The sequence below is a fragment of the Pseudomassariella vexata genome (genome assembly GCF_002105095.1).
Source record: "Pseudomassariella vexata strain CBS 129021 chromosome Unknown BCR38scaffold_4, whole genome shotgun sequence".
In the NCBI taxonomy this organism is placed as follows: domain Eukaryota; kingdom Fungi; phylum Ascomycota; class Sordariomycetes; order Amphisphaeriales; family Pseudomassariaceae; genus Pseudomassariella; species Pseudomassariella vexata.
This window is the reverse complement of record NW_024467959.1, coordinates 1,001,528-1,028,168: the sequence shown is the minus strand read 5'-3', so window position 1 is coordinate 1,028,168 and position 26,641 is coordinate 1,001,528. Positions and strand designations below refer to the sequence as shown.

Sequence of the window (26,641 nt, the reverse complement as noted above, 5' to 3'; positions counted from 1 at the left end):
TGGAGGCCGAAGAGGTCTCCCCCTTCATATGATATTCCCGAGGAGATAATCTCCAAATTGGGGAATAAAGTATTGAGGTCATTCCGGTACCGCTGATGATCGGTGTACGGGTGATAGCTGTCAAACCGAGCGAGCTCGTTGGCTTGCTGTTTATAGATGGATCTGGCTTGAGCCCGTGATATAATCTATTTGAAGAGGCAGGAGTGATCACATCAACTGCCTCATTGGCTCTGTCATAAGTATACCTCGTCATTGATACATATTGGTGCTACACAATCTTTCAACCTATACAACATAATTGGCACAGGGGTTACTGGAGCGCCCTTCGAATATTTTTGATGAGAAACGTTATGATTCTTGTCGAAGAATCTCTAATTTTATTTTTATTTTGATCTAGTATTTATAGTATCTTGAAGTCAAAGACGGAGGCTGCTTCACGATGATTCAATGACGTAAAACCGTCTTCAGGTCACTCTTCTAGCGAGCGGGGGCCAGGTGGACGACTGGAGGGCGAGTCTGATCATGATAGATACAGGCAACACAGACTCTTTCGCGACGGATAGTCATGGGATGACGAGAGCTAAAGGCGCTGTGATATTGAAGCGCAAGAAGGAATGATATAACGGCGAAATGTCGATCACTGGGCCTTGTTTAGACTGCACTGTTCTCGACATCAGCTCCTCTGCCCCCAGCCCTAATAAGTCGCTGAAATCACGAGCTTACATGCTTTAGAATGGGTGGGACATCATTCTTCGACTGAAGCCCGTAGGAGGTGATTACATGTCATTGGGCTCTTTAGTCGCGGAAGAGCTCGAATGGCGCTGCTTGGGTCCATCAGGCGCGAATGACTGTCGGTGGCACCCGGAAGCCAGAGTTTGTAACGACTGTGGCTGGTGATATCTCTCTGGATTGGCTTTTAGAATGCTGGCTTGCACTTTCTCCATGGTCCGGGCGATCATTACTTTTGTATCAGATGCGTCGATGACGGCAAAGTCGCCTTTGACACCCTGAATCCTGAATTCCCCAAGGCCACCGGCAAGGACGCCCAATCTTCGATGGCCTCCATGGAGAATGATTCGTTGCGTGCCATGTTTGTTGACATATCCAGCCATGGCGCAATGATGGTAATGCCTCCATATTGAACGACATGGCTGGTAGCGAGTAGAAGACCTGGGGAATTGCGTCTGAACCTTTCAGAGCCCTTCTTACCGAGAGTGGGCATCCGACGAACGCCCGCGCGGCAACACCGAACCAGTCATTCCACTTCATCTCACCCTCTGCGAGGGCGGCAAGAACTTGAAACACCCCGATATTCTCAAGCTTAACTCCAGACACCAAGGAAACATCCTTACAGCAGAAACTGTCCACAGTAACGTGGGCGATGAGATTCGTGACCCGCATGAGAGCTTTGCGTTGCAAGCAGCCCTCGTTGACGTTGATGACTTTGGACAAGCCTCGGCGACAAGACCAGTATTGACAACTCTTTTGCACCTCCTCCATCGTGTCTCGGAGGATCGGGAAATGACAACACTATTTGAAGTTCTGTTGTTCCTTTCTGTGCTTCCTGCAAAAGCGCTTCGTCGTCCAGTACAGAGACATCATCTGAATCATCGGCGACGGGTCTCGCAAACACAAACTTGACCATGTAATTTTCCAGCCATCTGAGGTTCAGCATTGATTATGGCCTTGCCGGTAGGTCAGTCAGCCGCGTTCTCTTTTCATATTTCAGTGTTGCGTGCTAGATATATACAGAGATATATATTTAGGTCGACTTTGAAGATGATATCAGGACGTTCAACGGGCTCGACAATGGGAATATCCAATATCCACGCCACAATATTCAGCGCGACACGAATGAAGTTCTGTATACTGGTCCGACCTAATATAGCCTCTGAGCGCCGCAACGACGTTTGGCATAGCTTGGACCTATTCCGTGGTTCCGGTTGGATGACCCCGGCCAACCTGGCACTATCGTATGAAGGCGCTTGCAAATATGCTAAGACGCTGCCCAAATCATGACTCAGGAGGTGATGCCCACGACACAGACTTGATTCAACCCAGGATTCCAGAATTCACCGTGCAAGTATTCCCAATGTAAAACCAGATGCTCGAAACGACCCTGTTGAGCACTGGTTTGATCTTGGCTCCGTCGGCATCAGAGTCAACCTGACGTTCAAATAGCGCCTACTTTCCAGGAGGCTATTATGCTTGAATGTTGAACTTGCGTAGGCATTCAGAAATGAAATTCTCGGAATGAAATCGGAACAGTCTAGCCACCGTCGAAGCCAACCAGGGCAGATGGAGACCGGCAGCCATGAATTGGCCCAGGGAACCAAAGGTTTGAACAAGGTAAAGAGGGAAAATGCTGGTTTGGATTTCGAGCAGAAACGTTGCTGAGGAGTGATAGATACATCGCAATTGTAATTTCTCCATGTATTGGCTAGCGTCGGCAAAGCATGTACATCCAATTCTGGGCATGCCGTTGAAGGACGTGTAAGCACCTTTGGTGTCGTCACATCTTGAACGGTGAAGGTCTTTCCCAAGTTAGACCCACTTGTTCTATTAAAATTAGGAGCTTATGGCTCAAAGTCAAGGTAGTTTTACAATATCGACCAGCGGCAACAATGCCACGACATATTTGCTTTATAAGGCTTTGGTGAGCAGGCGCATCCTACCGTACGAAACCATAGATCTTCTCAATACGTCAAGGGAGTTCTGGCAACTGTGAGCTTGATTCACGCGAGATATTCCAAAACGCTCACGAATTATGGGAATACCAGTAGGAAGTTGGGAGGTTTGTACATCCCACTGCCACCGCAGACCGTGGCTGTGGTCGGTTCTACGTTGAGAAATGCATATGCCTGTAATGTGCATGTTCGCCAAAGAACTGGTGGGTAAGCGGGTTCATGTGCAATACTGCACATCATCTGCATTTCACATACGAGGCCGCATCCTTAAGAGCTGCCTCGACTTTTTCCATGGTAGCTGTGTCATACAAATCTTGTGCTGTCTTTTCTCCCCGCAGGATCTCCTTCTCATGCCGCGTAGCTTCTTCCTTGGTCATGCAGACAAGTTCGCCAAGTGTCAGATTAGACGACTTCTGCTCTCCAGAGCCCTCTCCAATTTTGATCAGCGTAGACGAGGTTGGCTTCTTCCATCGAACGAGGTGCAATCTTGTGGCAAGCCCCGTGATGGAGCTACGACCCTTAAATATCTCCTCCACCAGGAACGCGACGTCGCCGACGGTGATAGGTATCTTCAATCCAACGGCGACGGACGCATCTTGATTTGTCATGTGCCGGAGTAGCTTTTCCTCACTGCCTTGAAGCGCAGCGAGAATACCATCGTACATTTTATCTCGCCCCTTGGCTGGGACGTAGTCAAGCGGGTAGCCAGTAATGGACAAGATAACGTGGTTTGCCACCGTGTATCCGAATACTGCGGGCATTGTGCCCAACACTGGGAGGATGCGCACGCGGAAGTCGGGCAGAACGCCGAGATCGCCAACACTTCCCTTTTGAAACTCCTCTTCGAGAAGTGGAAGCAATTCGGCCTTGCCCTCGCCAGTCTTTTCTGTCGAGAAAACAGTTGGGATTCCTTTTGTGATGCCAAGCAATTTCAGACGACGTCGTGTAGCCCTCGATAGCCCATCATCGGTACTCATGCCAATATCGCCAACCAGAATGCGCGTCGGGTCACTCTTGCACCCGGCTCCCATGGACGATATCACGTTCAGATTGTGGTCGTGGCAATATTTCAGCAGCGAGACCTTGGTGTCGATGTTGTCGATGGCGTCGATGACAAAATCCGGCTTCTGCCCGCCCTCTTTCCACGGCTCCAAGAGTCGATCAGCCGCCTCGTCCCAGTACTTCTCCAGCCGCAAATCGAACTTGACCCACGGTGTTATTGCGATGAGCCGTCTGTGTAGGCATTGAACCTTTGCGATTCCCACGTCCGCCAGTGTCGCAACGGCGTGGCGATTCAGCGAGCTCAGTGTCACCTGGTCGAAGTCGATCAAGCGGATCTTGGAGACTCCTGATCGGGCCAGGGCAGATGTGGCATGCGATCCGACGCCGCCGCATCCAACCACTACCACGAAGGCATTGCGAAGCTTGTCGAGTCCGTCGGGGGTCAAGAAGACCCGGTTCCGGGCCAGCTGCTCGAGGATCAATTCGTCATCGTATTCGCCGGCCTGGGCTCGTCTAGCCAGGGCCTCGTTTCGGAGGTCTTCCTGGTCAACTTTCGAGGCTCCGCCAAAGCTAGTCAGCTGCCTTGGGGTCAGTAAGCTTGCGAAACTCTCTTCGGGGATCGGTTCGTGGCCTTTCATACCTTGCGCAGTGCGTCGCCTTCGTCGACGAAGGGTATTGAGTCTTTCAGTTGGCGAATGTTCTCTCTTCGCTGGAGCTGTTGGTAGCCCAGGATGGCACCAGCCACCACTGCCCCGGACACAATGGCAGTTGTCGCAAATTGGGCGCGGGAGTCTGATGCAGCTCGAGAGAGGAACGACATTCTCAACGTTTCTCGGCTCACACACTGGCGGAATTTTATTTTAATTTTTTGGAAGTCAACGTCGCTCGTACAAGACGATTCAATTGTGACCTAAGGTGACTGACTTCATGGCATGCTGAATCAAAAGATTCCGAGACCGCCGCTCCGCTTGTCGAGTGGGCTCTGGTGACTGGAGTCTTGCACCCATCGGAATTTTTTTTGGGGTTGATGCGAGTTGTTCAGAGCAGGGGTTCACGCTAGCGCAGCTATCTGTTGGTGTTCGGGTCCTACATGTTCCCATACCGAGACGATTTGGTAACCCGTGTCTCCAAGATGAACTGATCACGCTGTGTATTCACACATTTGTTATACCGAAAATGAGACTATTCAGTCCAATAATGATTGGCGCTGGGAATTGTCACGTTGGTCTACCATTTCTCTTACCACACATTTCAATCTAATTCCCAAAGCGAGCCTCCAAACCCTACACTATTGGTTTCAGAGTATTACGGCGAAAGCAGCGTTACCCTGAAACCCACTCCCTATTTAATTTTGTCCGGCATATAAAACAGTTGCTGCCCGCTCCTGGTCTTGATAATCTCCCCAGTGCAATTCTTGTCCTTCACGACATGTAAATACGCCTCGGCCACATCTTCCACTTGCCCTGCTTTCCCGACGGGCATCTTCTTCCCAATACCCTCCATCATAGCTAACTTCTCGTCTTGCATCATGTGCGCATCCCACAGTCCGGTGTTGACAAACCCAGGCTTAACAGCATTGACTCTGCCCGGCTTCAGGTCAAGTGCCAGATTACAAGTCAAGCCCATCAGTCCAGTGGCCAAAAATGCGACGAGGGCCCAGTTAGGAGCTGGATGGTCCGCTATGCTGCCCATCGTGAGTGTGAGGCTGGACTCGCTGCTTTTAGGTAGATGACGGACGGCGACCTTGCCTAGCAGTATTGGTACAGCCAGACGCATATGGGTCGCCTTCTGGATCTTGCAGTACGCCCAGGGCCAGTACATCGGCGGCTGTGAAAACGATGTGGTCAACTGGACCAGCTTCGTTGAAGAGCGCCTCGAGGTCTTCTTCAACGGTGATTTTGGACAGGTCGCACTTGAGCCCTGCAATATCTGCCGACGGGTAGAGGGTCTTGATCTCAGATACCGCAGAGTCTGCGCTATGCTGTGATGAGCTGGAGACGGTGATACGGGCGCCAGATTCGATGGACGCTTCGATTACACCGCGACCGATGCTCGTTCTTCCTCCCATGACGAGAACATGCTTGCCAGCAACTTATTGTACTTGAACATTTCGAATGGGCAGAAAATAAGGGACAGTTGAAGATCAAGCAAGTTCCTAGAGTGGATGATTGGTTGAGACTTCAGCGTTATTCATCTTCGACGAGTTGTCTGGTACCTATACTCCTGTTGTCACAATTTTTGTTGCTGTGAGTTAATGATGTAAGGCACAATCTTGAACGGACCCATAATCACCATCGGACTTGCTCATCCGACGAGGAACAGACAACCAACGCCTCCTTAAGCCCGTAACCTACTGTAAATACGATATCCCCGAAGGCGCGATCGGAACGGAGATTGTACCGAAGCTGATTGCGTGATACCGGGGAGAAGGCAGCTGTTTGCGACTGGCACGACGGCGACAATCGACTTTGTTCCAATTCCGCTTCCTTGGTGCTTCAAAAACCACCGAGTGGCAGATGCTATTGCATCGCGTTCGACGAAGTTGAGACTAGAGATAAGGACTTCCACAGCACCGTCCGATGGTGATCGACCGACTTCCTAATTGGCTTCAGACGGTCGAATAGTGATGATTGATATTAACTACTGAACGGTGGAGGCTTCGCTGCACAAGAAGGAATTGAGATGTCTTCTGGTCCGTGACCTATTAGCCGGGGCGCAGTTACCATGGTCTCATCATTTCCCTTCTTGCTAACCCCTAAATTGGACTACACTCAATGGCAGGTGTTCTTCCCAAGTTCCGCATCTGCTGCTGACAAGAGCAGTTCCATGAAGCCTGCCGACGTCTCGAGGATATTCTGGTGGTACTGCTCGAGCGTAGGATAGAAGGGGCACGAGGCGTCCTCATTGCCGAAACCGAACTCGACGGTGAAGCCATGGATCTTGTTCAGACTTGGGTTGATAAAATGCCTTGAATAAGAATAGTCATCCGACGCTCCCGACGTCGGATATAGATAGGCCGCCTGCGTCACCTCGTAGTGCCGGCCAATCGTTGCGTCCATCGCGTGCCCAATTTTCATGGCCGTATAGATATTCTCAGCCCAATCCTTATTTGGCGTATACTCCGAGTACATGATGCCTTCCTCCGGCTTATCCGGCATCAAACCTCGCACGTCGCCGTAAGACGAATTCATAAAGTTCATGCCTGGGTTACGGGACTGGTTCTCATCGCTGCCCCAGCTGTAAAGTATTACTCCAGCGAATGAGTGGATATCCACATACCTATCAACTCGCGGCGTTATTAAAATCACCTCGTACCTTGTGTCTCAGGAGGTTGTATCTTTCGGGGCGAGGCGGCTTTCCACAGATTTCGTCACCCCCTAAAATACGACCACAGAATCAAATCAGGACTTTAAGAGTTCCTTACCAGCTAATGTCTGAAAATATGTGCATCACCCACTTGATGCTCTTGGTCTCGGGCTCGGAGAATGCGCTGGTGCCGTGGTAATCTTGCGCACGCGGGTCACTGGAGGCAGCATTTGGGCCAACACTTGGCTCAAAGAGATTAGGGAAATCCCATAGGAAGTCAAAGTTGCGGTTTAGGTCAATACCAACAGAGGTCGGATCGCCTGGTGTTGCAGCAGCGGGGTTGCGGTTCTTGCGCCAGCAGCTGTTGGTTGCTTGGTCGTACGCGACGCCGTCGGGATTGCTTAGGGGCACGAAAACAATGCCGGTTGACAGGGCCTTCCCCACTTCGCAGCTGGAATATGTTCGGCCGCCGTACGTCAGGCCGGTTTTGTGCTTGTTGGCATAGAGTAGGTCGGAGATGAAGTACAGCAAGTTGTCCGAGGACCCCCGCTCGCGCGCGTGGATTGCGGCGTTGAAGAATACTCGGGGACCATGCTTAGATTTTCGTCTTCCACCGATCTTGGCCCCGAATATGCTTGCATTCTCATATGTCATGTATGGTGTCGTGAAAGTGTCAAATCCATATTGATTGGCAAGACCGTCGAGGGCGCTCTTGATCTCCTGGACGTTTAGCAAAGAGCCCAAGTTTGTGTCGGGTTTCTGAGTTCCCAAGCCTCGGGGAGCAATTGTGCCACCGTTAAAGCGATCACCCGGTCCAACTGGAATACCTGAATTGTTGGTAAACTGTCTGCGGACGGCTCGTAGGGGGCCACGGCCTGTTTCCTCGGGAAGTAGGCAAGCTCTGGATGAGGCTAGCAGGCTCACGATGCTCCAAGCTGACAGACACTTCATAGCGGCAATTAGAAGGCTAAAGAGCACAGCGTTCTATCAAGGGAATTGTTAATTTAGGCGTCAACTTATATACGTCAATTAATATTATCCCGCTTCTTATCTGTATCATACTGTGAAAGGGGACACGAACGGCAAGAAGTAGAAATTGCGTCCGTGGTATCATTAGCTTTCCGTTTCGGGAAGCTAGTGAGTCTGTCCGGTCTTTTTTCTGGTTCTCATATCTCCCAAATCCCATGCTAGGATCCGACCCAAGAGGTACCACACAGCGTGGCGGTGTCTTCGCGGTGAGTGCCGACCCGGGCTACGAAGCAGCCTGATCCAGCATGGATTTACTTGGGACTGACTGGACATCAACCACCCTAATCTCGTCACAATCAGTATTGACTCGATTCTATAAGTTGGGGTACTTATGTAATTTCAGTTGTATTGTTGCGCAATCATTGAAAATTGCGACTGTTAGCTATCTGAGCACAACACTAGCTGTTGACTCAACTTAGCCCATATCACGAATGGAACTAACTTACGTAGTACACTACATATTCGAGACGGGTGTTTCAATCTCATGTCACAAGCGATTCCGGAAAGAAACACAGAAAGCCCATGTATTAATATATGTCAATCCCGAGGCCATGGTTTCGAGGCATATTAAAGAAACGAAATCGGATCCCGAATGCTATATGTTAGGCTGAAAACTGATGTCATTCGTCGATTTAATCAAACGAAAGTGAACACTATCAAATGCAGTTCAAATTGAAACCCGAATCTTATGATCCCAATCGAGACCGTTCTTTTCTACCATTAGATTGTTCATATCCCGGTGTACATAGAGTCTTTTCGTCGAGACTTGCACGTCATGACAATCACATGTACCCGAACGTAGTTGGTGGGTTGCCAAAACGTACCCTGTTGGATAGCAATCAGAACGTCAAATTTCGATGATAGCCTCACTTCGGTGCTATATAACACATTATTGTAAATCATCCTGACCAGAATTGAATCCTTCATCAGCAAGAATTCAAACCACATCGAAGCGTAGTTTCTGTGATGAACTTACGTTAGAAAATTCTGGGCGAATTGAACCGGGAGGGGGGAGGAAGGGGAGAAGAGTTATGGGCGCATAGACTGATATGTATGGAGTGAACAAATTTTGGTACAGTAATAAATTATGTCACCCTATTATGAAAAAATGTATCCCGACCTCACAAATTAAAACCGCAATACATATGAGTTGAACCTATCAATTTCTCTCTCACTCGATTGAAACTTCCCAGCGCTATCTGTAACCTCTCTCATCAATGTTTCATGGATGGGTGGGGTTGCATCTGGTTACTACACGTTCGAGTTCAGTAACTGCCAGAGATAATGTTAGACCTTGAAACCTACGGATCAAACATTTCGCCTTGCTTTCCGTAATGCTGGTCATACAAATGCTCTGCCTGCTTCTCAGCGTGGTGTTTGGCCTTCTGCCGATCAATGTGATCAAGCCCTTTCGTCTCGACAAGCTTATCGACCTCGGCAGCAGCGATGCCGGCGAGCATTTCTTTAGCGAATGCGTGGTTTACAGGCTCGCCTGTATAGTTCTGGTGAGTATATGGCGGGAATTTGATCAAGAGGAAACCTAAACCCGAAATTTGATAAAGGGGAAGGGAGAGAAGGGGAGGCGGATGGAATGTGTGCGTTCTTTCTCACCCTTCTTGCGCTGGCGGTCTTCGAAAACCTTCATGGCTTCGAAGGCAGCACCGCCTGCCACGAGCTCGTGACCAAAGTGTGCCTTATGATGTTCCTCATTATACACTTTATTGTGAGTTTCCTTGGCATGGTCTGGTATGGGAGGTTAATAGCTGAATTCGATACGAGGGCAGCTTGACTGACCAAAACCAATCAACTTATCTTGTAAAGCCGCCTTCATTTTATCCATTTTGAAGATATTTTTGCGGATGATTTAAATAGTTGGTTATGTTTGGTTGTGGGTGTAATAAATCTGGTGATAGGTTCCCCTCTGACTATATCCTGTGGGGAGTCTGCCTTATATGTTGCGACACCATTGATTGATCATGACTTTCGCCTTCCTTGATAGACTCTACTCTAGCAAGAATTGTGACGTCGGGTAGCATCTAATTTGTTGAGAGTTTGAAGCAGACCTGCCCAAAGGTAGGTTTTTGGTAACATTCATTCATGCCTGGACTCGGGAACTTCTCATGCCGGCCCTCATGGTTTTACTGTGCCCTCCTATTGAATCTAGGTATGACGGTGCATTAGTTAATGTTCAAGCTTCCTCTAGAGCTTCACAGGTATTTCAGATGGCCGCTACTACAAGATCCTCGCTTAATACCGGCCGAAGTCTATCAACTCGGTTTAATAATGCTTGATCAGAAAGCATCCTTCAGGGACTCCTGGTGACAATCGGCCAGTAAATTGTTGATTTAATGATGGGATGATATTTGAACACGCGCTGAAAGCTTCGTCTATTGCAGTGTTTAAGCCTGGGCACATCGTTTCAATGAGGCCTCATTCTTCCCTCGGCTTGTCCTCAAAGTCCCTATTCCCAGGGATAAACAGTATATACGGGATGCATATGCTTGAAAACATCATATATATGGAGGGTTTGGAGTGCCGCTTGCTAGCCAGTGCCCAGCTCTTATTCCTTCCTCGATGATGCGATCTCACACGAGCACAGGCTCACATACTGTCTAAGCCGAGGGCGCCCCTCTGTTTTCATACATCAACTCTCCTTCATTGTCACCCAAGAACAACGGGCTCAGAATAATTTTAATACGGGGTTTACTCGGGCGCAACAACTACGCATGAGCTCTGTAATTCGCCAACATGAACTGGCTTCCCATCCCTTCCCAAGTTGTATTTTCCTGACCTTGAGATTTTGCACATGCCCCTAGCTCTCACACAATCTTAAAGTACCCCAGAAGAGTCACCTGGGGCCTTTTCTTCTTCTAACGCTGGACTTACTCCAGTACGATTTGGCTGACTAAACCCCAGATCTAGTCTAGTTCGACTGGTGGGTCCCAGCCCTACCTCGTACTTGCTAAAACCCGAGAATGCGTTAATTTTCGGCATGATCTTCCCGAGTTTTAAACCCAATCGTCCGCTCCACGTTTACGACGACGTCAACTGGCACCTGCGAACTACAACAACAATATTATACTGTCAAGGACACTACAGGATAAAGCACTACAGTTACAGCTTCAAAAGCCATATATGTCCGATATCCGATACCAGATCCCTTACCACTAGTCCATATATACAGAAATTTTCGGAGACAGCCATATTTATTATCCCCAACATTTCTGTCACACGCAAAGTTCACGACGAACTACACCCTATCCACAATCTTGAAGGATCAGTTGGTGATGCACTGCATTGCTTTGATCGCAGAACCAACAGGTGAAGGCTGAGTTGTTAGTAACTGACACTGTTCTCGTCATTACCATTATTGCCTACCAGCCAAAACCGACCTGGAAGATGTCGATCCCACGAATTTCGACGTCGATAAGTTCTATGGCACATCCAGCAGGCATATGGATTGAGCTGGGTGAGGGACCGAACAGAGGAGATCAGACAGACGGCGAAAGCTCTCGTTCTCCGAGCATAGGGGCGCATGGCATGTCCCTGGAACTGCCAAGTGCCCTCCCATCCGCTGTGCCCTCCTCTGTCCCTTTGGTCGGCCCAGCAGATGACTACCTCTCCATTGACCGGCAAGCGTTCGTCCAAGCCCTCAGCGAAACGCAGGATAACACCGAGACAAACGGTGAGACTCTGCCTGACCCTATGCTTGAGCTGGGGCACATGAGGAGTAGACGTCTTGGGAGCACCACCAGTCATCACTCGTTGCACATAGGCCTGCCAAATGAAGCCGGAAGCCCGACGGCACCCATTTCGCAGGGGGTACCGCCCGAGTTGGCCAACTTTGTTGCGGAGATCATTTTTATCCTCGTTTGCACGGCAGGTCAGGTCATATTTTCCTTAACCCTAGGCCATGTTATAGTAACGCAGACTGCGTTGCGGGACGCACTGGGCATTCCAGCGACACAAGCACCGTGGCTAATCGGATCATCTCTACTTGCCAGTGGTTTGTCTGTCATCATTGCCGGCTCCTTTGCTGACCTCGCACCACCCAAGCCATTAATCGTGGGGGCCTTTGTCTGGGAGGCCGTGTGGAACGCAGTGGCTGTTGGAGTCATCAAACCCGAGTTGAAGATTGTCTTCTTCGTTGCGAGGGCCATGCAAGGTCTAGCTGTCGGCGTCCTTGTTTCGGCTTCAATGAGCATTTTAGGCCGAATTTACCAACCTGGAATTCGCAAAACGAGGGTCTTCTCACTTATGGCTGCCGGAGCACCCCTTGGTTTCTGGATTGGCTGCGTGCAAGGGGGTGCGCTGAGTTCTCACCTCCCATGGATCTTTGGCAGCACTTCCATCTTGCTAGGTCTCTGTGCCTTGGCTGCCCAGTTCACCATCCCCCCCTTGAGCCCTGCCAAGGATAGCGCGGATGCGGATGCTCCCACGCTACGCCAGTTCGATTGGTTAGGCGCAGGCCTCTCGTCTGGGGGTTCTGGTCTGATTCTTTCTGGGCTCACACAGGGATCATCCGCTCACTGGAATCCGTATACTTACTCCTTAATAATCCTGGGTTTTGCATGCTTTGCCGCATTCTACTTCGTAGAGTGCCGGGTCGCGCGCCCCCTGATACCTAATGGTCTCTGGAAAACGCCCGGGTTTTCTGCGTTGCTGGTTGCGTATTTTCTTGGATTTGGAGCTTACAGTGACTATGTCTCTCTTCTTTTCATACGAAAATCAGGTGCAATTCAGTGGCTGACATGAATGTTGCTAGGCGGCTCCTGGCAGTTCTATGCGATTCAATTTTGGCAACGATACCAGGGGGCTACCCCCCTCACCATCTCACTATATATCTTGCCCAACGCCATTGTCGGTGTATTCGCGGCTTGGCTTGTATCTAAGACACTACATATCTTCGACACACATTGGATTCTTACAGCGAGCATGGTATGCTTTGCTCTGGGCCCTGCCTTCTTCCTCCCGCAAACGCCGACCACTCCATACTGGGCCCTCTCCATGCCCGGCGTTGCACTGGCAACTTTCGGCCCTGATTTGAGCTTCGCGGCGGCGGCGATTTTCATTACGTCTAGCGTACCCAGATCCTACCAGGGCTCGGCGGGTAGCTTGTTGGTGACGGTGCAGAATCTGACGTCGGCCATCATGAACTCGCTGTCCGACTCCATTGGAGTCAAGGTCGACCAGCTGCCTACCGGCGAAGTCGGACTCGACGGCATCAAGGCCATATGGTGGTTCGGGCTGGCTTCCGCTTTAACGGGCGCTCTTATAACCGGTACGATGGTGAGAATTCCGAAGGCAGAGGAGAAGGAACATGTGTATTAAGGGAAAATTACAAGCGTGTTCAGATTGCGCGATTTATCCAGTTGAAATTGCAACCGGGCGGTGTAAGCTCACGAGAATACGCGTTCTGGCTGAATACAACCAGGCAATTTGGGCTATGACTTCGTATGATGACAATTTGTCAGTGTGTTGATGACTTACTTATCAATACACTTCGGGTGGAAATCAGGGCAGAAACCGAATTATCAAAGACTTTAAGTTAAAACGTCTAACGTCCAGGTGTCTTCTATTGTATCGACATCCATTGAGAGGAGTCTGTGAAATTTTGGTCGATGTCGGATATGGATATACACACTGGCACAATAAGGATCATCTCTGTGGCTCTTGTGGTGAAGCCGAATACTATTGCATTGACGCGAATTTCCTCAAATTTGAATGTTTTATATAATCAGTAGCGCTTGTTACTTAATACCTCATTGGCACTTTCCCCGAGATCTGCACAAGATGACGGACAACGACAAGTCCTTCGATGATACTATTTAAATCGGGAAGCTTGACAAGTTAGCGGCAACTGAGGAAAAACATTTATTTCGGTCCTTTGACAACAGGAACAAGTGATTTGAGTTTGTGAAAGTTGCCGGAAATGGTGCATTCGGCATCACGGCCCTAGTAAGAGAAAAGCGTGAAGACGGGGGTTGAGAAGGAGGTTTGTGGTTAAACTGTCCCTCAAGGAAGGGTTGGTGACGACCTGCTCAATGAGGCTCGGATCTTGCAGGTATGACTATGAACAATACGCAGAGTTTTCGCGGCTCAGCACACATGGTGTAACTGATCAAAGCTAACTTGAACCCGCGCCGGACGTCTCCTCTCAAACAGAACTTTGAACGGCTAGTTGAATTTGTCCCAGGATCTACATGGTAAGGGATCGGAGGCGGGCTACCAGGACCGGCCATAGTACTGGAATACGTGGAGAACGGCATTGTTCGTGGGCTCGTCAAGAGAGCCAGGGATAAATACATACCTAACCGTGTTAATTGGAGTTTTTCCCTCTACTGTAAGTTTCGTTATTACCTCTTTTCAGAGTTAATGGCCATGGCCTTGGTGATGCAACGGCTGCGTGAGTGGCCCGATGCTGTATTGGCCTCGCGTATCCTCCGCAAGGTAAGAAACGTGTTGAGGAAGGCCTCTAGACTATACCATCGAAACAGGAGCCAGAAGTTATGATATAAGGGGATATGTATGTAGATAACACTGCGGTGTATATTCTCACATCAGATTCAGATATATCCGAACTTAGAAAAATATATTTATGACTGCTGACCAAACAGTTTTTCAAGAAGGACATGACTGTGTCCCGAGGTTCAAACTACTCGACCCTGGGGGAGGCTACCGACTGGCCGGTTCCAACACAGACGGCCGTACAGCAGAACGTGACATGATGAGTATGGCAGAGGTACGTTTTCAATCCCATGGGCGTCTGGGATTGAGTAATAAAACAAATGCAGTTCATATTTCAACTCACAATACAATCAACCATACTCCCTTACGGCAAGGGATATAAATTCTGCTCCTATCCCAATAGTGCCGAAGTCGAGACGTCGCCGCGTCCCTTTCCTTCCAAACACACCAGGGCACAAGAGGGGCAGTAGTGAAATGCCATTTCCCCACCTCGACAACGACCTGCGCAATCTTGTCGCGCTGTGCACGGCGGTGGACCCGAAACAGCGCCGCAGTCTGGTTAAACTCGAGACTCTGACAAGACAGGCGGTGCGGGAGGCTTTGCATAACTTGGTATACGATGCCACGTCTGAAGATAAGGAAGAGGAAGATGTATTTACGTTGGTGAGTGCAGATGATGCTAAAGAAACAGATGTCGAAGCCGACATTTTCTCAGTGGATAGCCATACTAAATCAGAGACAATGTGGTAAGAAGGGTTGGAGATTTATTGATACCCTTTCATATTGGGTCATGATGACCCACAGTCTTGGAGTTATCTTGTCCTGTATCATAAATTGCGACTATCTGTGTCCATTACTTATTATGTAGTGCTTGAACCATCCGACGATTACAAGGTGGCCTGAAGCGTTCTGGCCACGCTGGGAACACCATTACTCGAAAGCGCAAACAGATAATAGTGGCCCGGGATCAGAACTCCGCCATCAGTAGGCAGCTGGATGATGTGTGCCGCACCATTTGCTGTGATATCGGTCAGAGGAACACGGCGCTGGTCGCTGTTGATGGAGTGTGTGGCCGAGCCAATTCTGATCAAGGAGAAAGTGGTAGCATCGTTGTTGCTCATAGTAACGGTAATCGTGGCGCCAACCTTGACAGAAGTAGCAGACAGGGCCGAGATGACGGGACGGGTTGCCATAGTACCATCTGGGTTGAAGAGGTAAGGAGGGGAGAAGATCTGGCCATCGGCATGATCGACGCTCTTGTCACATTTGGCGTCAGAGCCCGTGGGCGAGCCGACATAGCAGAGTCCACCACCGCCGGACCACACAGTGGCGTCCGGAAGCAAGAGGGAGACCGAGTGGTAGTTACGTGCCACGGCTTCGGGGGCCATCTGTGTCCAAGTCTTGGTGACGGGGTTGAATAACTCAGGAGTCAAAATACCGTCTGTATCAGTGAAGACGAGGGACCGGCGCTGTCCGCCCGTCACAAGAGTAGTTCCGTCGGGTAGAACGGCAGCGTTGGCGAATCCGCGAGGGAAGGTCATATCAGGCACACGCTCGACAGTCGAAGGAGTTCCCGGGTTCCCAATGGTGGTGATGTGAGCTCGTTGGGTTGCGTCGCTGTTCGTATAGTCTGGACTACCGCCAGCAGTGAAGATCTTGCCGGCTGTGGCATCGTACATGACGTTGATGCCACACATTGCGTCATCGCCATCACGCATGCCCGCCTCAGCAACCGAACCTGTGCCTATAGTACCGTACCAATGCTGTTTTATACTCGGCCCGGCGTGGAACACCGACCCGTTCTTCCAGCCAAACAACCAACCATGGTTGTCTTCTCGCCAGATTCCCTCGTTGTCCGTTGTTAGTATCGGCTCCACCAAAGCCCCTGAAAGCAGGGTCCACGTGTTCGTGGCCGGGTCGTAAACTTCGCCGTTCTTCCCTCCCCTTTCGCCTGAGTATGACCCTCCAATGGTGAAAACTTTGCCGTTAGATAGCGTGGTAGACGTTTGATACCCCCTGGCAATCTTCATATCAGGGCCACGGACGAACAAGTTGGTCGAAGGGTTGTATAAACTCGTCGCCTCGGCATTCGAGCCACCGGTGATGAGAATACGACCATCGGCGAGGGAGCTAATTCCGGGACAGAACATGTCGTGCTTAGTATTGGCCACGGTTCGCTGTGAAACGGCACCTGTCTTGAAGTTGTAGTCGGCGAATTGCGTGTATCCCGCAGCCTAGTAAAGCTTAACATCAGCCACCGCCCTCCTGAGACAAATAATCATCATTGAAGTACTCACTCCGCCAAAGGTATCATCTCCCCAGCTCGAAAACACGAGCATCCTGGTCGGTTCGGGGAATTGTGGCACTACGTACGCTGCGACAGGAATCACAGGGAGTCGAATTATATCCGTCCAGTTCCCCTGAGTTGCAAAGTTGATCTTAGCGTCGACGGTAATCGAGTCAAACCTCTTGTTCATGGCCCAGATCAGAGTGGCGCTGTTGTAAGTGTCCTTAATGTGGCAAACCTGTGCGACGTTGTCGTAGACGGCTTTCTTGCAGCCTGACGTCGACCCACACAGCTGTGCACATGCCGTGACGCTGGCAACACCTTGAACCATTTGCGCACTCGCCCCTTTGTAGTCGGTACCCTTTTATTAGAGTCAGCAAGTGCTCCTACTTGTAAGTATTTTGCTTAAGACTCACAGGGCAGATCTTGTACGTGGCACTGACAGCCGTGTAGCTCGTTTGGCTAAAGGGACAGTAGGCTATGTTGGTCCCCTCGGGAAAGTTATTGTTCAGCCGGATGACATCAAATCTCCCATTCGTCACCCAGGCCAGCGCCACCGCATTGTCCTTGATGTGACAATCTCCCGTCTGTGTGTCGAAAACCCCCTTGGCGCAGCGAGCATCTGCTTCGCAACGCGCTGCACAAGCTGTAGTAGAAGCGACGCCGGGGATAATCTGAAGACTTGCTCCCTGGTAGTCTGTGTCAGGGCAGATGGCGTACCGCACGCCTTCGGTGCTTGTATAGACCGTCTCCGCGCCTGGGCACGCGGTGATGGCGGTCGAGACCCCAATGTGCAGCAAGACGGCAGTTGCCTTGATAGTATTAAGACGGACCATAGTGGCAAGCGAGTGCTCCGGAAGCTTGGGAACAAAGTTGGGTCTGTTGCAAAGACTGTGTAAACTGGGATTCAAATCATAACAATATGTATAAAGATGGTGTATGGTTGAGTTGTCAAGACACGGGAACGAATGACTGAGCTAGACAACAAGAGTTCAGCGCAACGCTGGGAAACCAGATGCAAACTGAAGCAGCACTCTGACCGTCATATGGTCCCTCGTTCGTTCATCACTCTCTGAAAGCTGCCCCTGTAACTAGATCACACGCTGACTGGGTAGCTCCGCTTGGTACAGACTTTAGTCTATCTATACTGGGGACATCGTGTGGAACAGGGGTGCGTCTACGTCTGTGGGTTACCCTATGCACATCAGATGCGGCTGACACTCTATAATTAAATAATATTAAATACGCCGTAGGTGTTAACCCTCGGTACCTCTACAAGTACTCCCTTAAGGGGCTATAGATGATATAGCGGGCCCTTAAGCCGCGTCGGGCGGTTATACAGGTAAACTTGTAGCCAAACGACTACTAAACCTCCTGTCCCTCCCTAAGTCTGTGCTACAACCCCTGCCTGAACTACCGATAAGTGTGGTAATGTGGCACTTAAATTCGTCCTCAGGGGTGGGATGCTGCTGATGTGCAGAAGATGCTCGACTATTTTTTGTCGCGACAAGTCGTAGTATCTGCTAATTGGGGTTCTCGTCGAGCGTATACATCTCAACCATACGCTCAAGTGGATAGACCGTAACGTGATCTAGACGCTCGCAAGAATCGCGGCGAGAGGGGGTCCGATAAGGGGTCGGATTAACGATTCGAATTCTGGACCGGCTGTCGAGTTATATTCCGCCGACGTAGTGCTTGACGGTCGACTGGCTAGGATGCTCGTAATCCTAAACTGCACCAATCTCCCTATTATCGCTAGGTAGGCGAAGTCAACAAGGTGGGCAGCGCGCCGTAAGGGTTGACTAAACCCCCTTGTGTGTCAGCTGCGGGATTCGAACCCGCGACTCGTCACCGACCCAAGTGGGCGAGGCTCAAATCGGGACTTATCTACCAGCGAAGTGACCAACTACACCAGCCGACCTGTGAAATAACTATACTGCTGAGAAGGGATGATGCGATGTACGGGCATAGTCCGTGATAAGGGCTGGGACAGCTTGATGCCAACGCCACCCCAGACCTGCAGTAGCAAGCGCCGCCTCACTACTCCAGGGGGTGAAATTTTGCGGTATCGGATCGGAGTCCTCGTCAGAAAATTGACGTCGATCTCGGTAAAGAATAAATGAGCCAGTCCTGCCAAGGCGATTCAATAGGGGCGGTCACTGTACGCAGGATGGCGAAGCCCAACATGGCTCGGGGTCCACGCCTTGCTGAAGAATATGAATCTCTTTCGATGTTTGCACATCACCAATTTGTGGAGATTCAGTGCGCTCTGGAGGTGGACGGTGTAAACGAGCCTTGAGGATCCTCTGGAAACTATTTTAATAACTCGCAGTAATGATCGAGCGGTACAGGGTATCTTATGTGGTGGCGAGGCATATTGATGATTCATGCTACTCTCACGCAGCCCCTCGTAGATGGCGGTGAAGACGTGGCCGAGTTGCTGAGAAATAACCTGACAATCCTGCCCAGAACGTAGATCACGGGATCGACCATACGTAATATGTAGCCCCTCCCAGTGGTCATTACTATTTGCTCTATCTAACATAGTTGCCTGCCCCTGGGTGGCCTACTGAGCCAGCTAACAAATAGGTGGCTTCAATAATATCCCTGGAATATTCTATTTTGATATCCGAAGGTTCTTCGGCGTCTCCGATTATTCTGGGTTGGGTCTTGCGGCCGCGTGCAAGTCAAGCGACCGACTTGGCAGCCGAAGTAAACGAAGTACAGGAAATGAAGATACATGATAACCTCGACACGGATGGGTCGCTGGCGGGTGTGGTGTTCAAGGTCCATGAGGCAGACACAGTGTGATGGTAACTCATGGGTGAAGCCAGTAGGGTCCTCTCATACTTGTCCAGACAAGGCACTTCGAGATGCAACAGCTAACCAACTTATAAGCATGTTAGACTATCTGTCTAAGTTTCACTAGTTGCGGGACGTGACTTGTTATTTGAAGAAAAGCCGACGATGCTCTATTTCCGGATGCCGTGGGACGGTTTCTCCCTCGAATAAGCCATGATAGCGCAACACTAAACCACATGAAAGTTATTTTCACCGCCCCAATGCCATCGTAACACCATATGCAGCCGGATACCAAAGTCCATGCATTCTGAAGCTGTCGTGGAAGAGATCGAGCTACAGGTTTCAAGGACAACATATCATGTCCCCATATGGCATATGCGGATAAATTCTTCAGTTAAAGTTAAGTTTGATGCCACAAGGGAGAGGAGAATACCGACGACGACATGGTATCGATGGTCTAGAATCTGTGTGGTAGCCGAAGAGCCCGTGTCCGAGCCGGAACAGATCTTGACAACTGCAAGTTGCCGCGCCAATGCAGACGAGAATGTCCTAAATGAATATCTGGTGTATGATGCGATTATGGGGTAGATAACACGACGAATAACTTGGGAACAAAGAGTCAAGGGTAGGGATCCCGTCGTTAATGCTTTAGAATAGCGGCATCTCTAGTTGGACTAGACTTGGACTTGTTGAGGAGGACATCCCGGCGAGCTATTAATGTCTTTACTAGTATTGGTCATATTTCAGCCGTATGGTACATCGTGACTGAGCCCGTATCATGAGGAAATGGCAGCTTTGCCGGGAAACCGCCGTGAGGACACCCACCTTCGAGCGATAGCCCATCTACAGAGTTTTGAATAGATCATCGATTGAAGTGAGCCAGCGGCAGTTGAAGGCTGACATCGTGCACGCCCGCCCACCCAGTCAGAGAACGGAAACGCAAAAGGATGCGTGAATGTCGTTTGCGATGGTCGTGTTGATCCTGACCGGAGGCGGCCAGATGGACTCTTTCCACTGAACCACAACAGTCATTGCGACTCAGCCTCGGGTGAAAAAGTACTTGTGTGGTCGAAGGATCTGCACTGCGGATGTACGTGGAGGTTACATGTTTTATCTTAGGTAGATCTTCAAGCAAAATAGCATCCCTTGCCGTCCCTTTTTTAGTCATTCTTCTGAACTGGTATCGTCATGGAAGAGATGGCCTACAGTGTGCCATATAACGGGAGGGAGAAGGGGGGGGGTTCAAAGCCCAAGTAACTATCATGGACCGCAGCTGACTATCGCCACCGAAACATGTTGAGCTGCCACTCGCTGGCCGTTCTCGATACGCAAGTGGCTTCCCAATCTCAATTTTCCTGTAGGTTGAACGGGCCCTTGGTCTTGAAGGAAGACCCAAGGCCAATCTATTTTTAGTTTCATGTCCTCCAGGAGTTCACAATGAAATGACTTGACAGACGTATCCGCAAATGCAGTAGAAAGAGCTATTCGCCATGAGAAACTAAGCTGTGTTGGCGACGATCCTCCTGTGCACAGCCTACCTACTTTCTACCTTCCTCACCTCCGTCGTGCGGCCGGGCGAAGTTTCCAGCCAGTCAAGATATGCATAACCACTCCGAGTGAGGAAGGCACTACGTTTCGTGGGAGGAGATCAGTCCATTATAATTTATGGCTAGAGGAATCGAGGCGTATTTGAAGCTATCGTGTCGGCTGAGTTATACACCAATTGCCTGCAATGAAAGACCCAAATGCCAAAGTTAGCGCCGTCCAACGAAACACTGGGCGACCGCTGTCACATCCTGGGCTATAACGTACAACCCCACCTTTCCGGCCACCCACGTTTCTGGCCACATATTGCAATCCAATTGAAGGTATTCGAAACAGTGTATTCAACGTACTATTATAGCTATTCAGGTACAACCAGCTCTAATAGAAAGCTGTGCTCTAGGGCTTCCTGAGGTATAGATCTGATAGATTCTGACGCCTTAGCTGGGTCCAGTATTACCTGATTCCGACGTTGTACCTGGTCTCGTTGCCGTTCTACTTCAAGGGCTCGATCCATCGCTTCCTTAATCTGTACAATGTTACCAAATCGTTCATTAGGCCCTAATCGTACCTTCTTACGTGGTTTGGGGCGTAACGAAGTTATAGGGTAGAGCGTGGAACGCCCCATCGGAGGGAAGCCTGGCGCTGGGATATCCCTTCATTGATATCGTTGAGAGCGCCTTGAATCGAATTTTCTGAATATCGAGGCATTGTATAATAATAGCCAATACCGACGATAATCTGTTGTGCCAAAGGTTGTTGTAGTTGGCAGATTGGGTGGCCGGAAAGGTGGGGTTGTACGTTACCGTGGGGCTCGCTACGGCTTGCCTCCCGAGTGCTACCCCGGACAAGCAACAGCCCTGGAAGCGTCGCAGCGCCTGACGGGCCTGGTGAATTCAGTGACATCCGGAGCAGTCGGGTTTCGGTTCGGTGATTGAGGGCTTGGAGCCAACGTGTTGCGACTCTGCGGCATAGCTCCCAAATTTTGCAAACAAAGCCAAGCTTGTGTCGTCAATGAATGCAGTGTCGTCCGGCGGACCAGCGCAGTGAGAACTGCTGACCAAAGGGAAATGAAGTGCAAGAACATCAGGATGGGCGGTAGATCATACGTAGATCTCATGCAGTCAAAAATAGAAACAAGACACGGGGGTGCAGATGGGGAAAGATAATGGTGCCGCGATAAGGCACAAAAGTGCGGGGCTCTTGGGGCAATGGTGACCCGTCATCTCATTCAGGACGTCAGGACGTCAACTTGTCAACCCCTCTGGGGCTTGGATGCCGAACTCCTGCCGACATCTAGAGTGAAGCTGAGCCGTCACAAATGTGATTAGCTTAGCCTATTGACACATTTTATTTCTTCCCAGTTCTTCCGATATGAGACCGCTCAACCAGGGCAATACTTCCTGGCTACATGTGTCTTATGCACAGCCTCGAGATGCGGTTGCAACAGTTTGAGGCGAGATATGATGCGGCGTGTGGGCATCGAGCCTCGCGGTTGATGAAAGTCCTCAGCGCCCGCCGCAGTGCGGACATGAACCCCTGAGTCATGAGACTTTCCAGAGCTTCGCTAACAGAACCACCAAGTCTACTTCCTCAACGTATATCCTTAAAGAAATCTGGGACAGTGCAGAGATTAGAGCGGGATCCACGTGACATTGCGGCCGCGAGTCGCATTGAGCAGAGTGATCAGCAGGCGCTAGAAGACACGCTAACTTTTCTAGAAGGGGTGGTCGAGATAACTATGCAGACACAATACACCCACCAGGGTAAAGGCTGTCAGTGCCGCGCCGGGCTTGAAACTTTTTTGCAGTGGACGTTAGTGAAGCAATAGCCCGAGAGAGGAATTTACATGATCAATAGTCACGCCCCCTATAGCCAACTGCATACAGGATACCGATTGACATCTCTTGACGTCTGGCGCCACGCTGACAACCTTTACCCTGGGATATTGTACGCGAGGCGTCTATCGGACTTACACTCCACTTCAACAATGTGACCTTGGCATATAGAAGAAGATGAAAAAGCCAAAGCCAGGTTTGAAGTCATTTAAAAAGGCATCCATGAGACCGGCCGAACGGCGACCCCGGCAGCTTCGGTCGAATTGTCGAATCCGGACTGCCGTCGGCGCTTTTTCGGTGGGCCCCTTATTCTCCTGGATCTTTATACGAGTGAAAACCGAACAGAGCATCCGTAGAAACATTGGCTAAATCCCCTGCAGCATTTGCCGACACTCCAGGTGGGTTAGATGTGACGGCGCAACGCTCAGACGAATGTTGGAACAAAACACATGTGTCCCTCCTAGGGGTCAAGATCGAGGGCATCGCTCAATATGGCTAAGTACCAACTACTAGGCTTCATAATAAGCCTCGAAATAACAAGTGCAACGAAACACCCACCGCAAACCCTCAAGAGCCTATCCCTACCAGCTGAAAACGCACCCCGCATACAGTGCACATACGAAAGCGGTGTGTGTGTGGTGCAGCGGCAAGGTAGTGTATCTCACGGGAGTCACGCTTCTGACAGCATCGAATGGGCTTGATGGTAGCATTGAACCGACTATTCCGGCACAAAAGGCGAGACCAGATGTTGCAGAGCCCGTGATTGCGTATCATGTGCGCCTCGTCCTCTTTGTATTTTCCCCTGTCGTTATGCGGCATAATGAGGCGAGCTGGCAGTAGTGAAATTTGAGTTACCAGCAGAACGAATGCGGATGCGAGCAGTGCCCTGCAATTAATTCACGAACGCACAAACAACAACATCGGTTGCCACATGTGGTAAGAAGTACGCGCCTCCACGCATCTTCCGTTCCACAGGGATGCTACGGAGATGAGACAAAGAGGAGTTGCCCTTACGAGTATTCCCATTCGCGTATATCTGAGCGCCGCGGATCTCTACCTTGGCTGGATCGTGCGTCGTAGATGCCACCTGAAGGAATCACCAGCCCGGAGAGAGCCCCAAGTGTGGACGAAAGGGGTATTTTCCTGCAGAGAAAGACGGTGTAGTAGCACGGATGTAACCTGTTCTCCATGTGGAATCAAGGTTACGCCGTGTAATTGACGAGTAACCGAGATGGTGTGGCTGTGCCGGCTCCAGCAATTTCACTTGGCCAAGCCATGTAGAACGTTTTTGAGCGAGGCAAGGGAAGGGAAGAAAAGGAATGAGGATAGGGGCGATTTCACGCCGAGCGCAAGAGAAGGAGTCCATGACAATGACAGTTCTCTCCTATCAAGGGGGTCGCTCTGTGGGCATGAGAGCACAAACCTGACGTTCCCTGTTCGACGGCAACTTGATAGTGTTGATCATGTTGTTGTTGGGTCTCTACCGGCGGCCATATACTGAGTGTGCTAGGTGTAGTACATGTCACACAGAGTTGGGCCAGCGCGTAAACTGTGGAAGCTAAAACTTCCAGATACGTAACTGGATATGCTCAGGTACTCACGGTGACCTCTGAACGATTCCTGGCAATGGATAAGGACCTTAGTAGCGAGAGTCGCAATAGCCTGAGGTTTAGGGAGACGGATTATCAAGTTTGGCCTACGCCGTCCTTGGAGCAGAGACGCTCTCCCTCGGACTTGCGAGGATCAACTGCCCAATCTCGCGCACACCATTACTTTGCCTGCTGATAACAGAGCACCATAACCGTCCCAGATGATATCTACAATGCCCCGGATGATCCTATATTAATTCTACCCGCTGCCTCAGTATGGGACAACTCCCTTCTCCACCCATCTTTACCAAAGTACCAGGTCATCCCCGTCGTCGCATGATCTAGACACGAGCACCCGCTTGCTATCCCCTCAAGTTCCCAGAAACAACTCCTCAGACCGCGTAGTTAGTGTCCTTTGCAGCGGTATATTGGGACTCGCAGACAAAGTTGACATGGGTGAGACGATTCCAAGCGTGGGAGACCCACCGCTGAAAGTGGAATCGTAGCTTGCATCGTGAAACCCCACAATTGGTTGCTCGGATATGGGCGGTGGTTCCGCTGCCGAAAGCAGCATCGCGTCGCTCATGCTCAACCTCGACGGCTCTTCCTGGTCCCTCGGCCACCAGGTTATTGGCTCTCTTGATCCCTGGTACCACCACTGATTCTCGAAGCCGTTGTCGACCGTCATCATGGCCATCGACAAAGTCTCGAGCTCCCGTACTGTTTCAGAGTCTTCACGGCTGCGTTCATCCGCCGTGATGACTACGGTCGTAGGCTGGTTTGCAAACGGCGGCTGTTCTTCCTCGTCTTCATGGGTAGTTGTGGGTGTCTCAGGGCCCGCGGGCCATGCCCACGCCGACCACGGTAATCCCTCCTCACCTAGTCGAAATCGGCTCGGTGGCTCCGGCAAGGGCTTCCATACCCTTGGCTCTTCTTGACGGGTTGTCTGGGACGCCGATGGGAATAAAGACTCTGATGGCCCTGGCATGGCGTCGGCGTCCCATGGACTGCCGTGAAAAGGAGGTGGTGCTGAGCTTCCTCTCTCATACGACAAACCCCTAGAATCACTCCTTGACGGCGATCGTTCACGTTCGTGTTCATGCCCGTGCCCCCTGGCCTGATCCCGCGGTCTATGATGCTCTCGAGGCCGACCTGGTCCCCTTTGTTGCTGATGTTGTGCGTGGTTCTCATGAGCGTGATGGTGGTGATGATTTCGACTTGAGTGTTCCCGGTTTTCTCGAGGTCGTTGTGGACGAGGCTCTGAAACGGCCAGAAAGTTGGTGTTTGGCGGTGGTAACTGGCGGGGAAAATGTCCTCGATCTCTTGAGTTGCGCAGGTTCCGAGATGTGTAAGTCACCGCGTGCGTGCGTGGGGTATGGCGTTGGGACCATGACACGCCGAACTCGACATGTATGAATACCTGCGGCTTAGACACCGGGTTTCGCTCATCGCGTATTTGCCCATTTCGATCCATGGCGTCTAGTTCCCGGTTCCAAAAGAGCAGTCCTCCACATATACGTGAGGAAGGAAACGAAGTATTGAGGAAAGGGAGCAGCTACGTAAAATAAAAAAGCAAACCCATTGCCCGGTGTCACGGATAACGTAAGGAAGAGCACTGATGTTGTGCGCTCGTACTAAAGGCGTACTAAAAGCGGGCTAGGGATGACTAGATTGCCACCAAGCCAAAAATACTTACAGCGTAGCCTAGGTAATTTGGCGGCGAGCTGCTCACACATCGGATCCGTATCTCGTGAGCAAGGAATGCTCTGGGAGGTGGCGTGGATTGGCAGAGGCGCTTAATAAAGTAGCAAGGACGCGGCAAGGCAACAAACACACCCCCGCGGATATACAGGGACTTGATGCGACGTAGTCAATTCGCCTGAGTATGCGGTGGTAGCTGCGTTGTGTAACTGGTGTAGCAGTAACGGCCCGGCTTTGAATAATGGAAGCGTACCAATGGAGGGGAAAGCTGGGGATGGGAGGTAGACTTCAGAAGTTGGAGAAGTGTGACAGGGGCTCATTTGCACGATCATGGTGCGGTTTACATAGACAGTTCTGGCCATACTGGGACTACAGCCCATAGACCAAATC

General features: G+C 50.5%; 10 protein-coding genes and 1 non-coding gene across 11 annotated transcripts; 1 reads left to right on the top strand and 10 right to left on the bottom strand.

Moving 5' to 3' along the window:
• Positions 1–771: 771 nt before the first annotated feature.
• BCR38DRAFT_509981 (uncharacterized protein) lies at positions 772–1,500 on the bottom strand (the record flags this gene model as incomplete). The annotated part of the gene is made up of 2 exons (XM_040865002.1): positions 772–1,151; positions 1,210–1,500. The coding sequence occupies 2 exons, from the start codon at positions 1,498–1,500 to the stop codon at positions 777–779; spliced, it is 666 nt and encodes a 221-aa protein (XP_040717875.1). The 3' UTR covers positions 772–776.
• Positions 1,501–2,923: 1,423 nt separating this feature from the next.
• On the bottom strand, positions 2,924–4,509 carry BCR38DRAFT_338335 (uncharacterized protein; the record flags this gene model as incomplete). Its single annotated transcript, XM_040855611.1, has 2 exons — positions 2,924–4,267; positions 4,330–4,509. 2 exons carry the CDS (start codon positions 4,507–4,509, stop codon positions 2,924–2,926), a joined length of 1,524 nt encoding a protein of 507 aa, XP_040717874.1.
• A 521-nt stretch (positions 4,510–5,030) lies between these two features.
• On the bottom strand, positions 5,031–5,757 carry BCR38DRAFT_456069 (uncharacterized protein; the record flags this gene model as incomplete). Its single annotated transcript, XM_040861869.1, has 2 exons — positions 5,031–5,432; positions 5,494–5,757. 2 exons carry the CDS (start codon positions 5,755–5,757, stop codon positions 5,031–5,033), a joined length of 666 nt encoding a protein of 221 aa, XP_040717873.1.
• A 388-nt stretch (positions 5,758–6,145) lies between these two features.
• On the bottom strand, positions 6,146–8,009 carry BCR38DRAFT_426489 (peptidase M14). Its single transcript, XM_040859772.1, has 2 exons — positions 7,114–8,009; positions 6,146–6,968 (listed from the first exon to the last, which is right to left on the bottom strand). The coding sequence occupies exons 1-2, from the start codon at positions 7,944–7,946 to the stop codon at positions 6,461–6,463; spliced, it is 1,341 nt and encodes a 446-aa protein (XP_040717872.1). The 5' UTR covers positions 7,947–8,009; the 3' UTR covers positions 6,146–6,460.
• Positions 8,010–9,325: 1,316 nt separating this feature from the next.
• On the bottom strand, positions 9,326–9,864 carry BCR38DRAFT_482873 (cipC-like antibiotic response protein; the record flags this gene model as incomplete). Its single annotated transcript, XM_040863549.1, has 3 exons — positions 9,326–9,516; positions 9,636–9,767; positions 9,819–9,864. 3 exons carry the CDS (start codon positions 9,862–9,864, stop codon positions 9,326–9,328), a joined length of 369 nt encoding a protein of 122 aa, XP_040717871.1.
• A 1,172-nt stretch (positions 9,865–11,036) lies between these two features.
• On the top strand, positions 11,037–13,739 carry BCR38DRAFT_426486 (major facilitator superfamily domain-containing protein). The gene is made up of 2 exons (XM_040859771.1): positions 11,037–12,720; positions 12,790–13,739. Exons 1-2 carry the CDS (start codon positions 11,424–11,426, stop codon positions 13,353–13,355), a joined length of 1,863 nt encoding a protein of 620 aa, XP_040717870.1. The 5' UTR covers positions 11,037–11,423; the 3' UTR covers positions 13,356–13,739.
• Positions 13,740–15,379: 1,640 nt separating this feature from the next.
• BCR38DRAFT_456066 (galactose oxidase precursor) lies at positions 15,380–17,615 on the bottom strand (the record flags this gene model as incomplete). The annotated part of the gene is made up of 3 exons (XM_040861868.1): positions 15,380–16,726; positions 16,790–17,140; positions 17,196–17,615. 3 exons carry the CDS (start codon positions 17,613–17,615, stop codon positions 15,380–15,382), a joined length of 2,118 nt encoding a protein of 705 aa, XP_040717869.1.
• A 981-nt stretch (positions 17,616–18,596) lies between these two features.
• Positions 18,597–18,699, bottom strand: BCR38DRAFT_t118. The gene has a single exon. It is a non-coding gene; the product is annotated as a tRNA-Thr (tRNA).
• A 3,084-nt stretch (positions 18,700–21,783) lies between these two features.
• On the bottom strand, positions 21,784–22,273 carry BCR38DRAFT_426475 (uncharacterized protein). Its single transcript, XM_040859770.1, has one exon. The coding sequence runs from the start codon at positions 22,241–22,243 to the stop codon at positions 21,962–21,964; it is 282 nt and encodes a 93-aa protein (XP_040717868.1). The 5' UTR covers positions 22,244–22,273; the 3' UTR covers positions 21,784–21,961.
• A 1,197-nt stretch (positions 22,274–23,470) lies between these two features.
• Positions 23,471–24,025, bottom strand: BCR38DRAFT_426473 (uncharacterized protein). The gene has a single exon (XM_040859769.1). The coding sequence runs from the start codon at positions 23,778–23,780 to the stop codon at positions 23,529–23,531; it is 252 nt and encodes an 83-aa protein (XP_040717867.1). The 5' UTR covers positions 23,781–24,025; the 3' UTR covers positions 23,471–23,528.
• Positions 24,026–24,464: 439 nt separating this feature from the next.
• Positions 24,465–25,273, bottom strand: BCR38DRAFT_426472 (uncharacterized protein). The gene has a single exon (XM_040859768.1). It carries the CDS (start codon positions 25,245–25,247, stop codon positions 24,921–24,923), a length of 327 nt encoding a protein of 108 aa, XP_040717866.1. The 5' UTR covers positions 25,248–25,273; the 3' UTR covers positions 24,465–24,920.
• Positions 25,274–26,641: the final 1,368 nt, after the last annotated feature.

Excerpts from the sequence above, each read along its gene's own strand:
- BCR38DRAFT_426489 (XM_040859772.1), bottom strand. The coding sequence starts at position 7,946 with ATGAAGTGTCTGTCAGCTTGGAGCATCGTGAGCCTGCTAGCCTCATCC. Across the intron at positions 6,969-7,113 it reads ATATTTTCAGACATTAGCTG|GTATGTGGATATCCACTCAT; the intron begins GTAAGGAACTCT and ends GCGAGTTGATAG.
- BCR38DRAFT_426486 (XM_040859771.1), top strand. The coding sequence starts at position 11,424 with ATGTCGATCCCACGAATTTCGACGTCGATAAGTTCTATGGCACATCCA. Across the intron at positions 12,721-12,789 it reads TCTTGGATTTGGAGCTTACA|GCGGCTCCTGGCAGTTCTAT; the intron begins GTGACTATGTCT and ends GAATGTTGCTAG.
- BCR38DRAFT_426475 (XM_040859770.1), bottom strand. The coding sequence starts at position 22,243 with ATGAGATCTACGTATGATCTACCGCCCATCCTGATGTTCTTGCACTTC.
- BCR38DRAFT_426473 (XM_040859769.1), bottom strand. The coding sequence starts at position 23,780 with ATGCCGCATAACGACAGGGGAAAATACAAAGAGGACGAGGCGCACATG.
- BCR38DRAFT_426472 (XM_040859768.1), bottom strand. The coding sequence starts at position 25,247 with ATGGCCATGATGACGGTCGACAACGGCTTCGAGAATCAGTGGTGGTAC.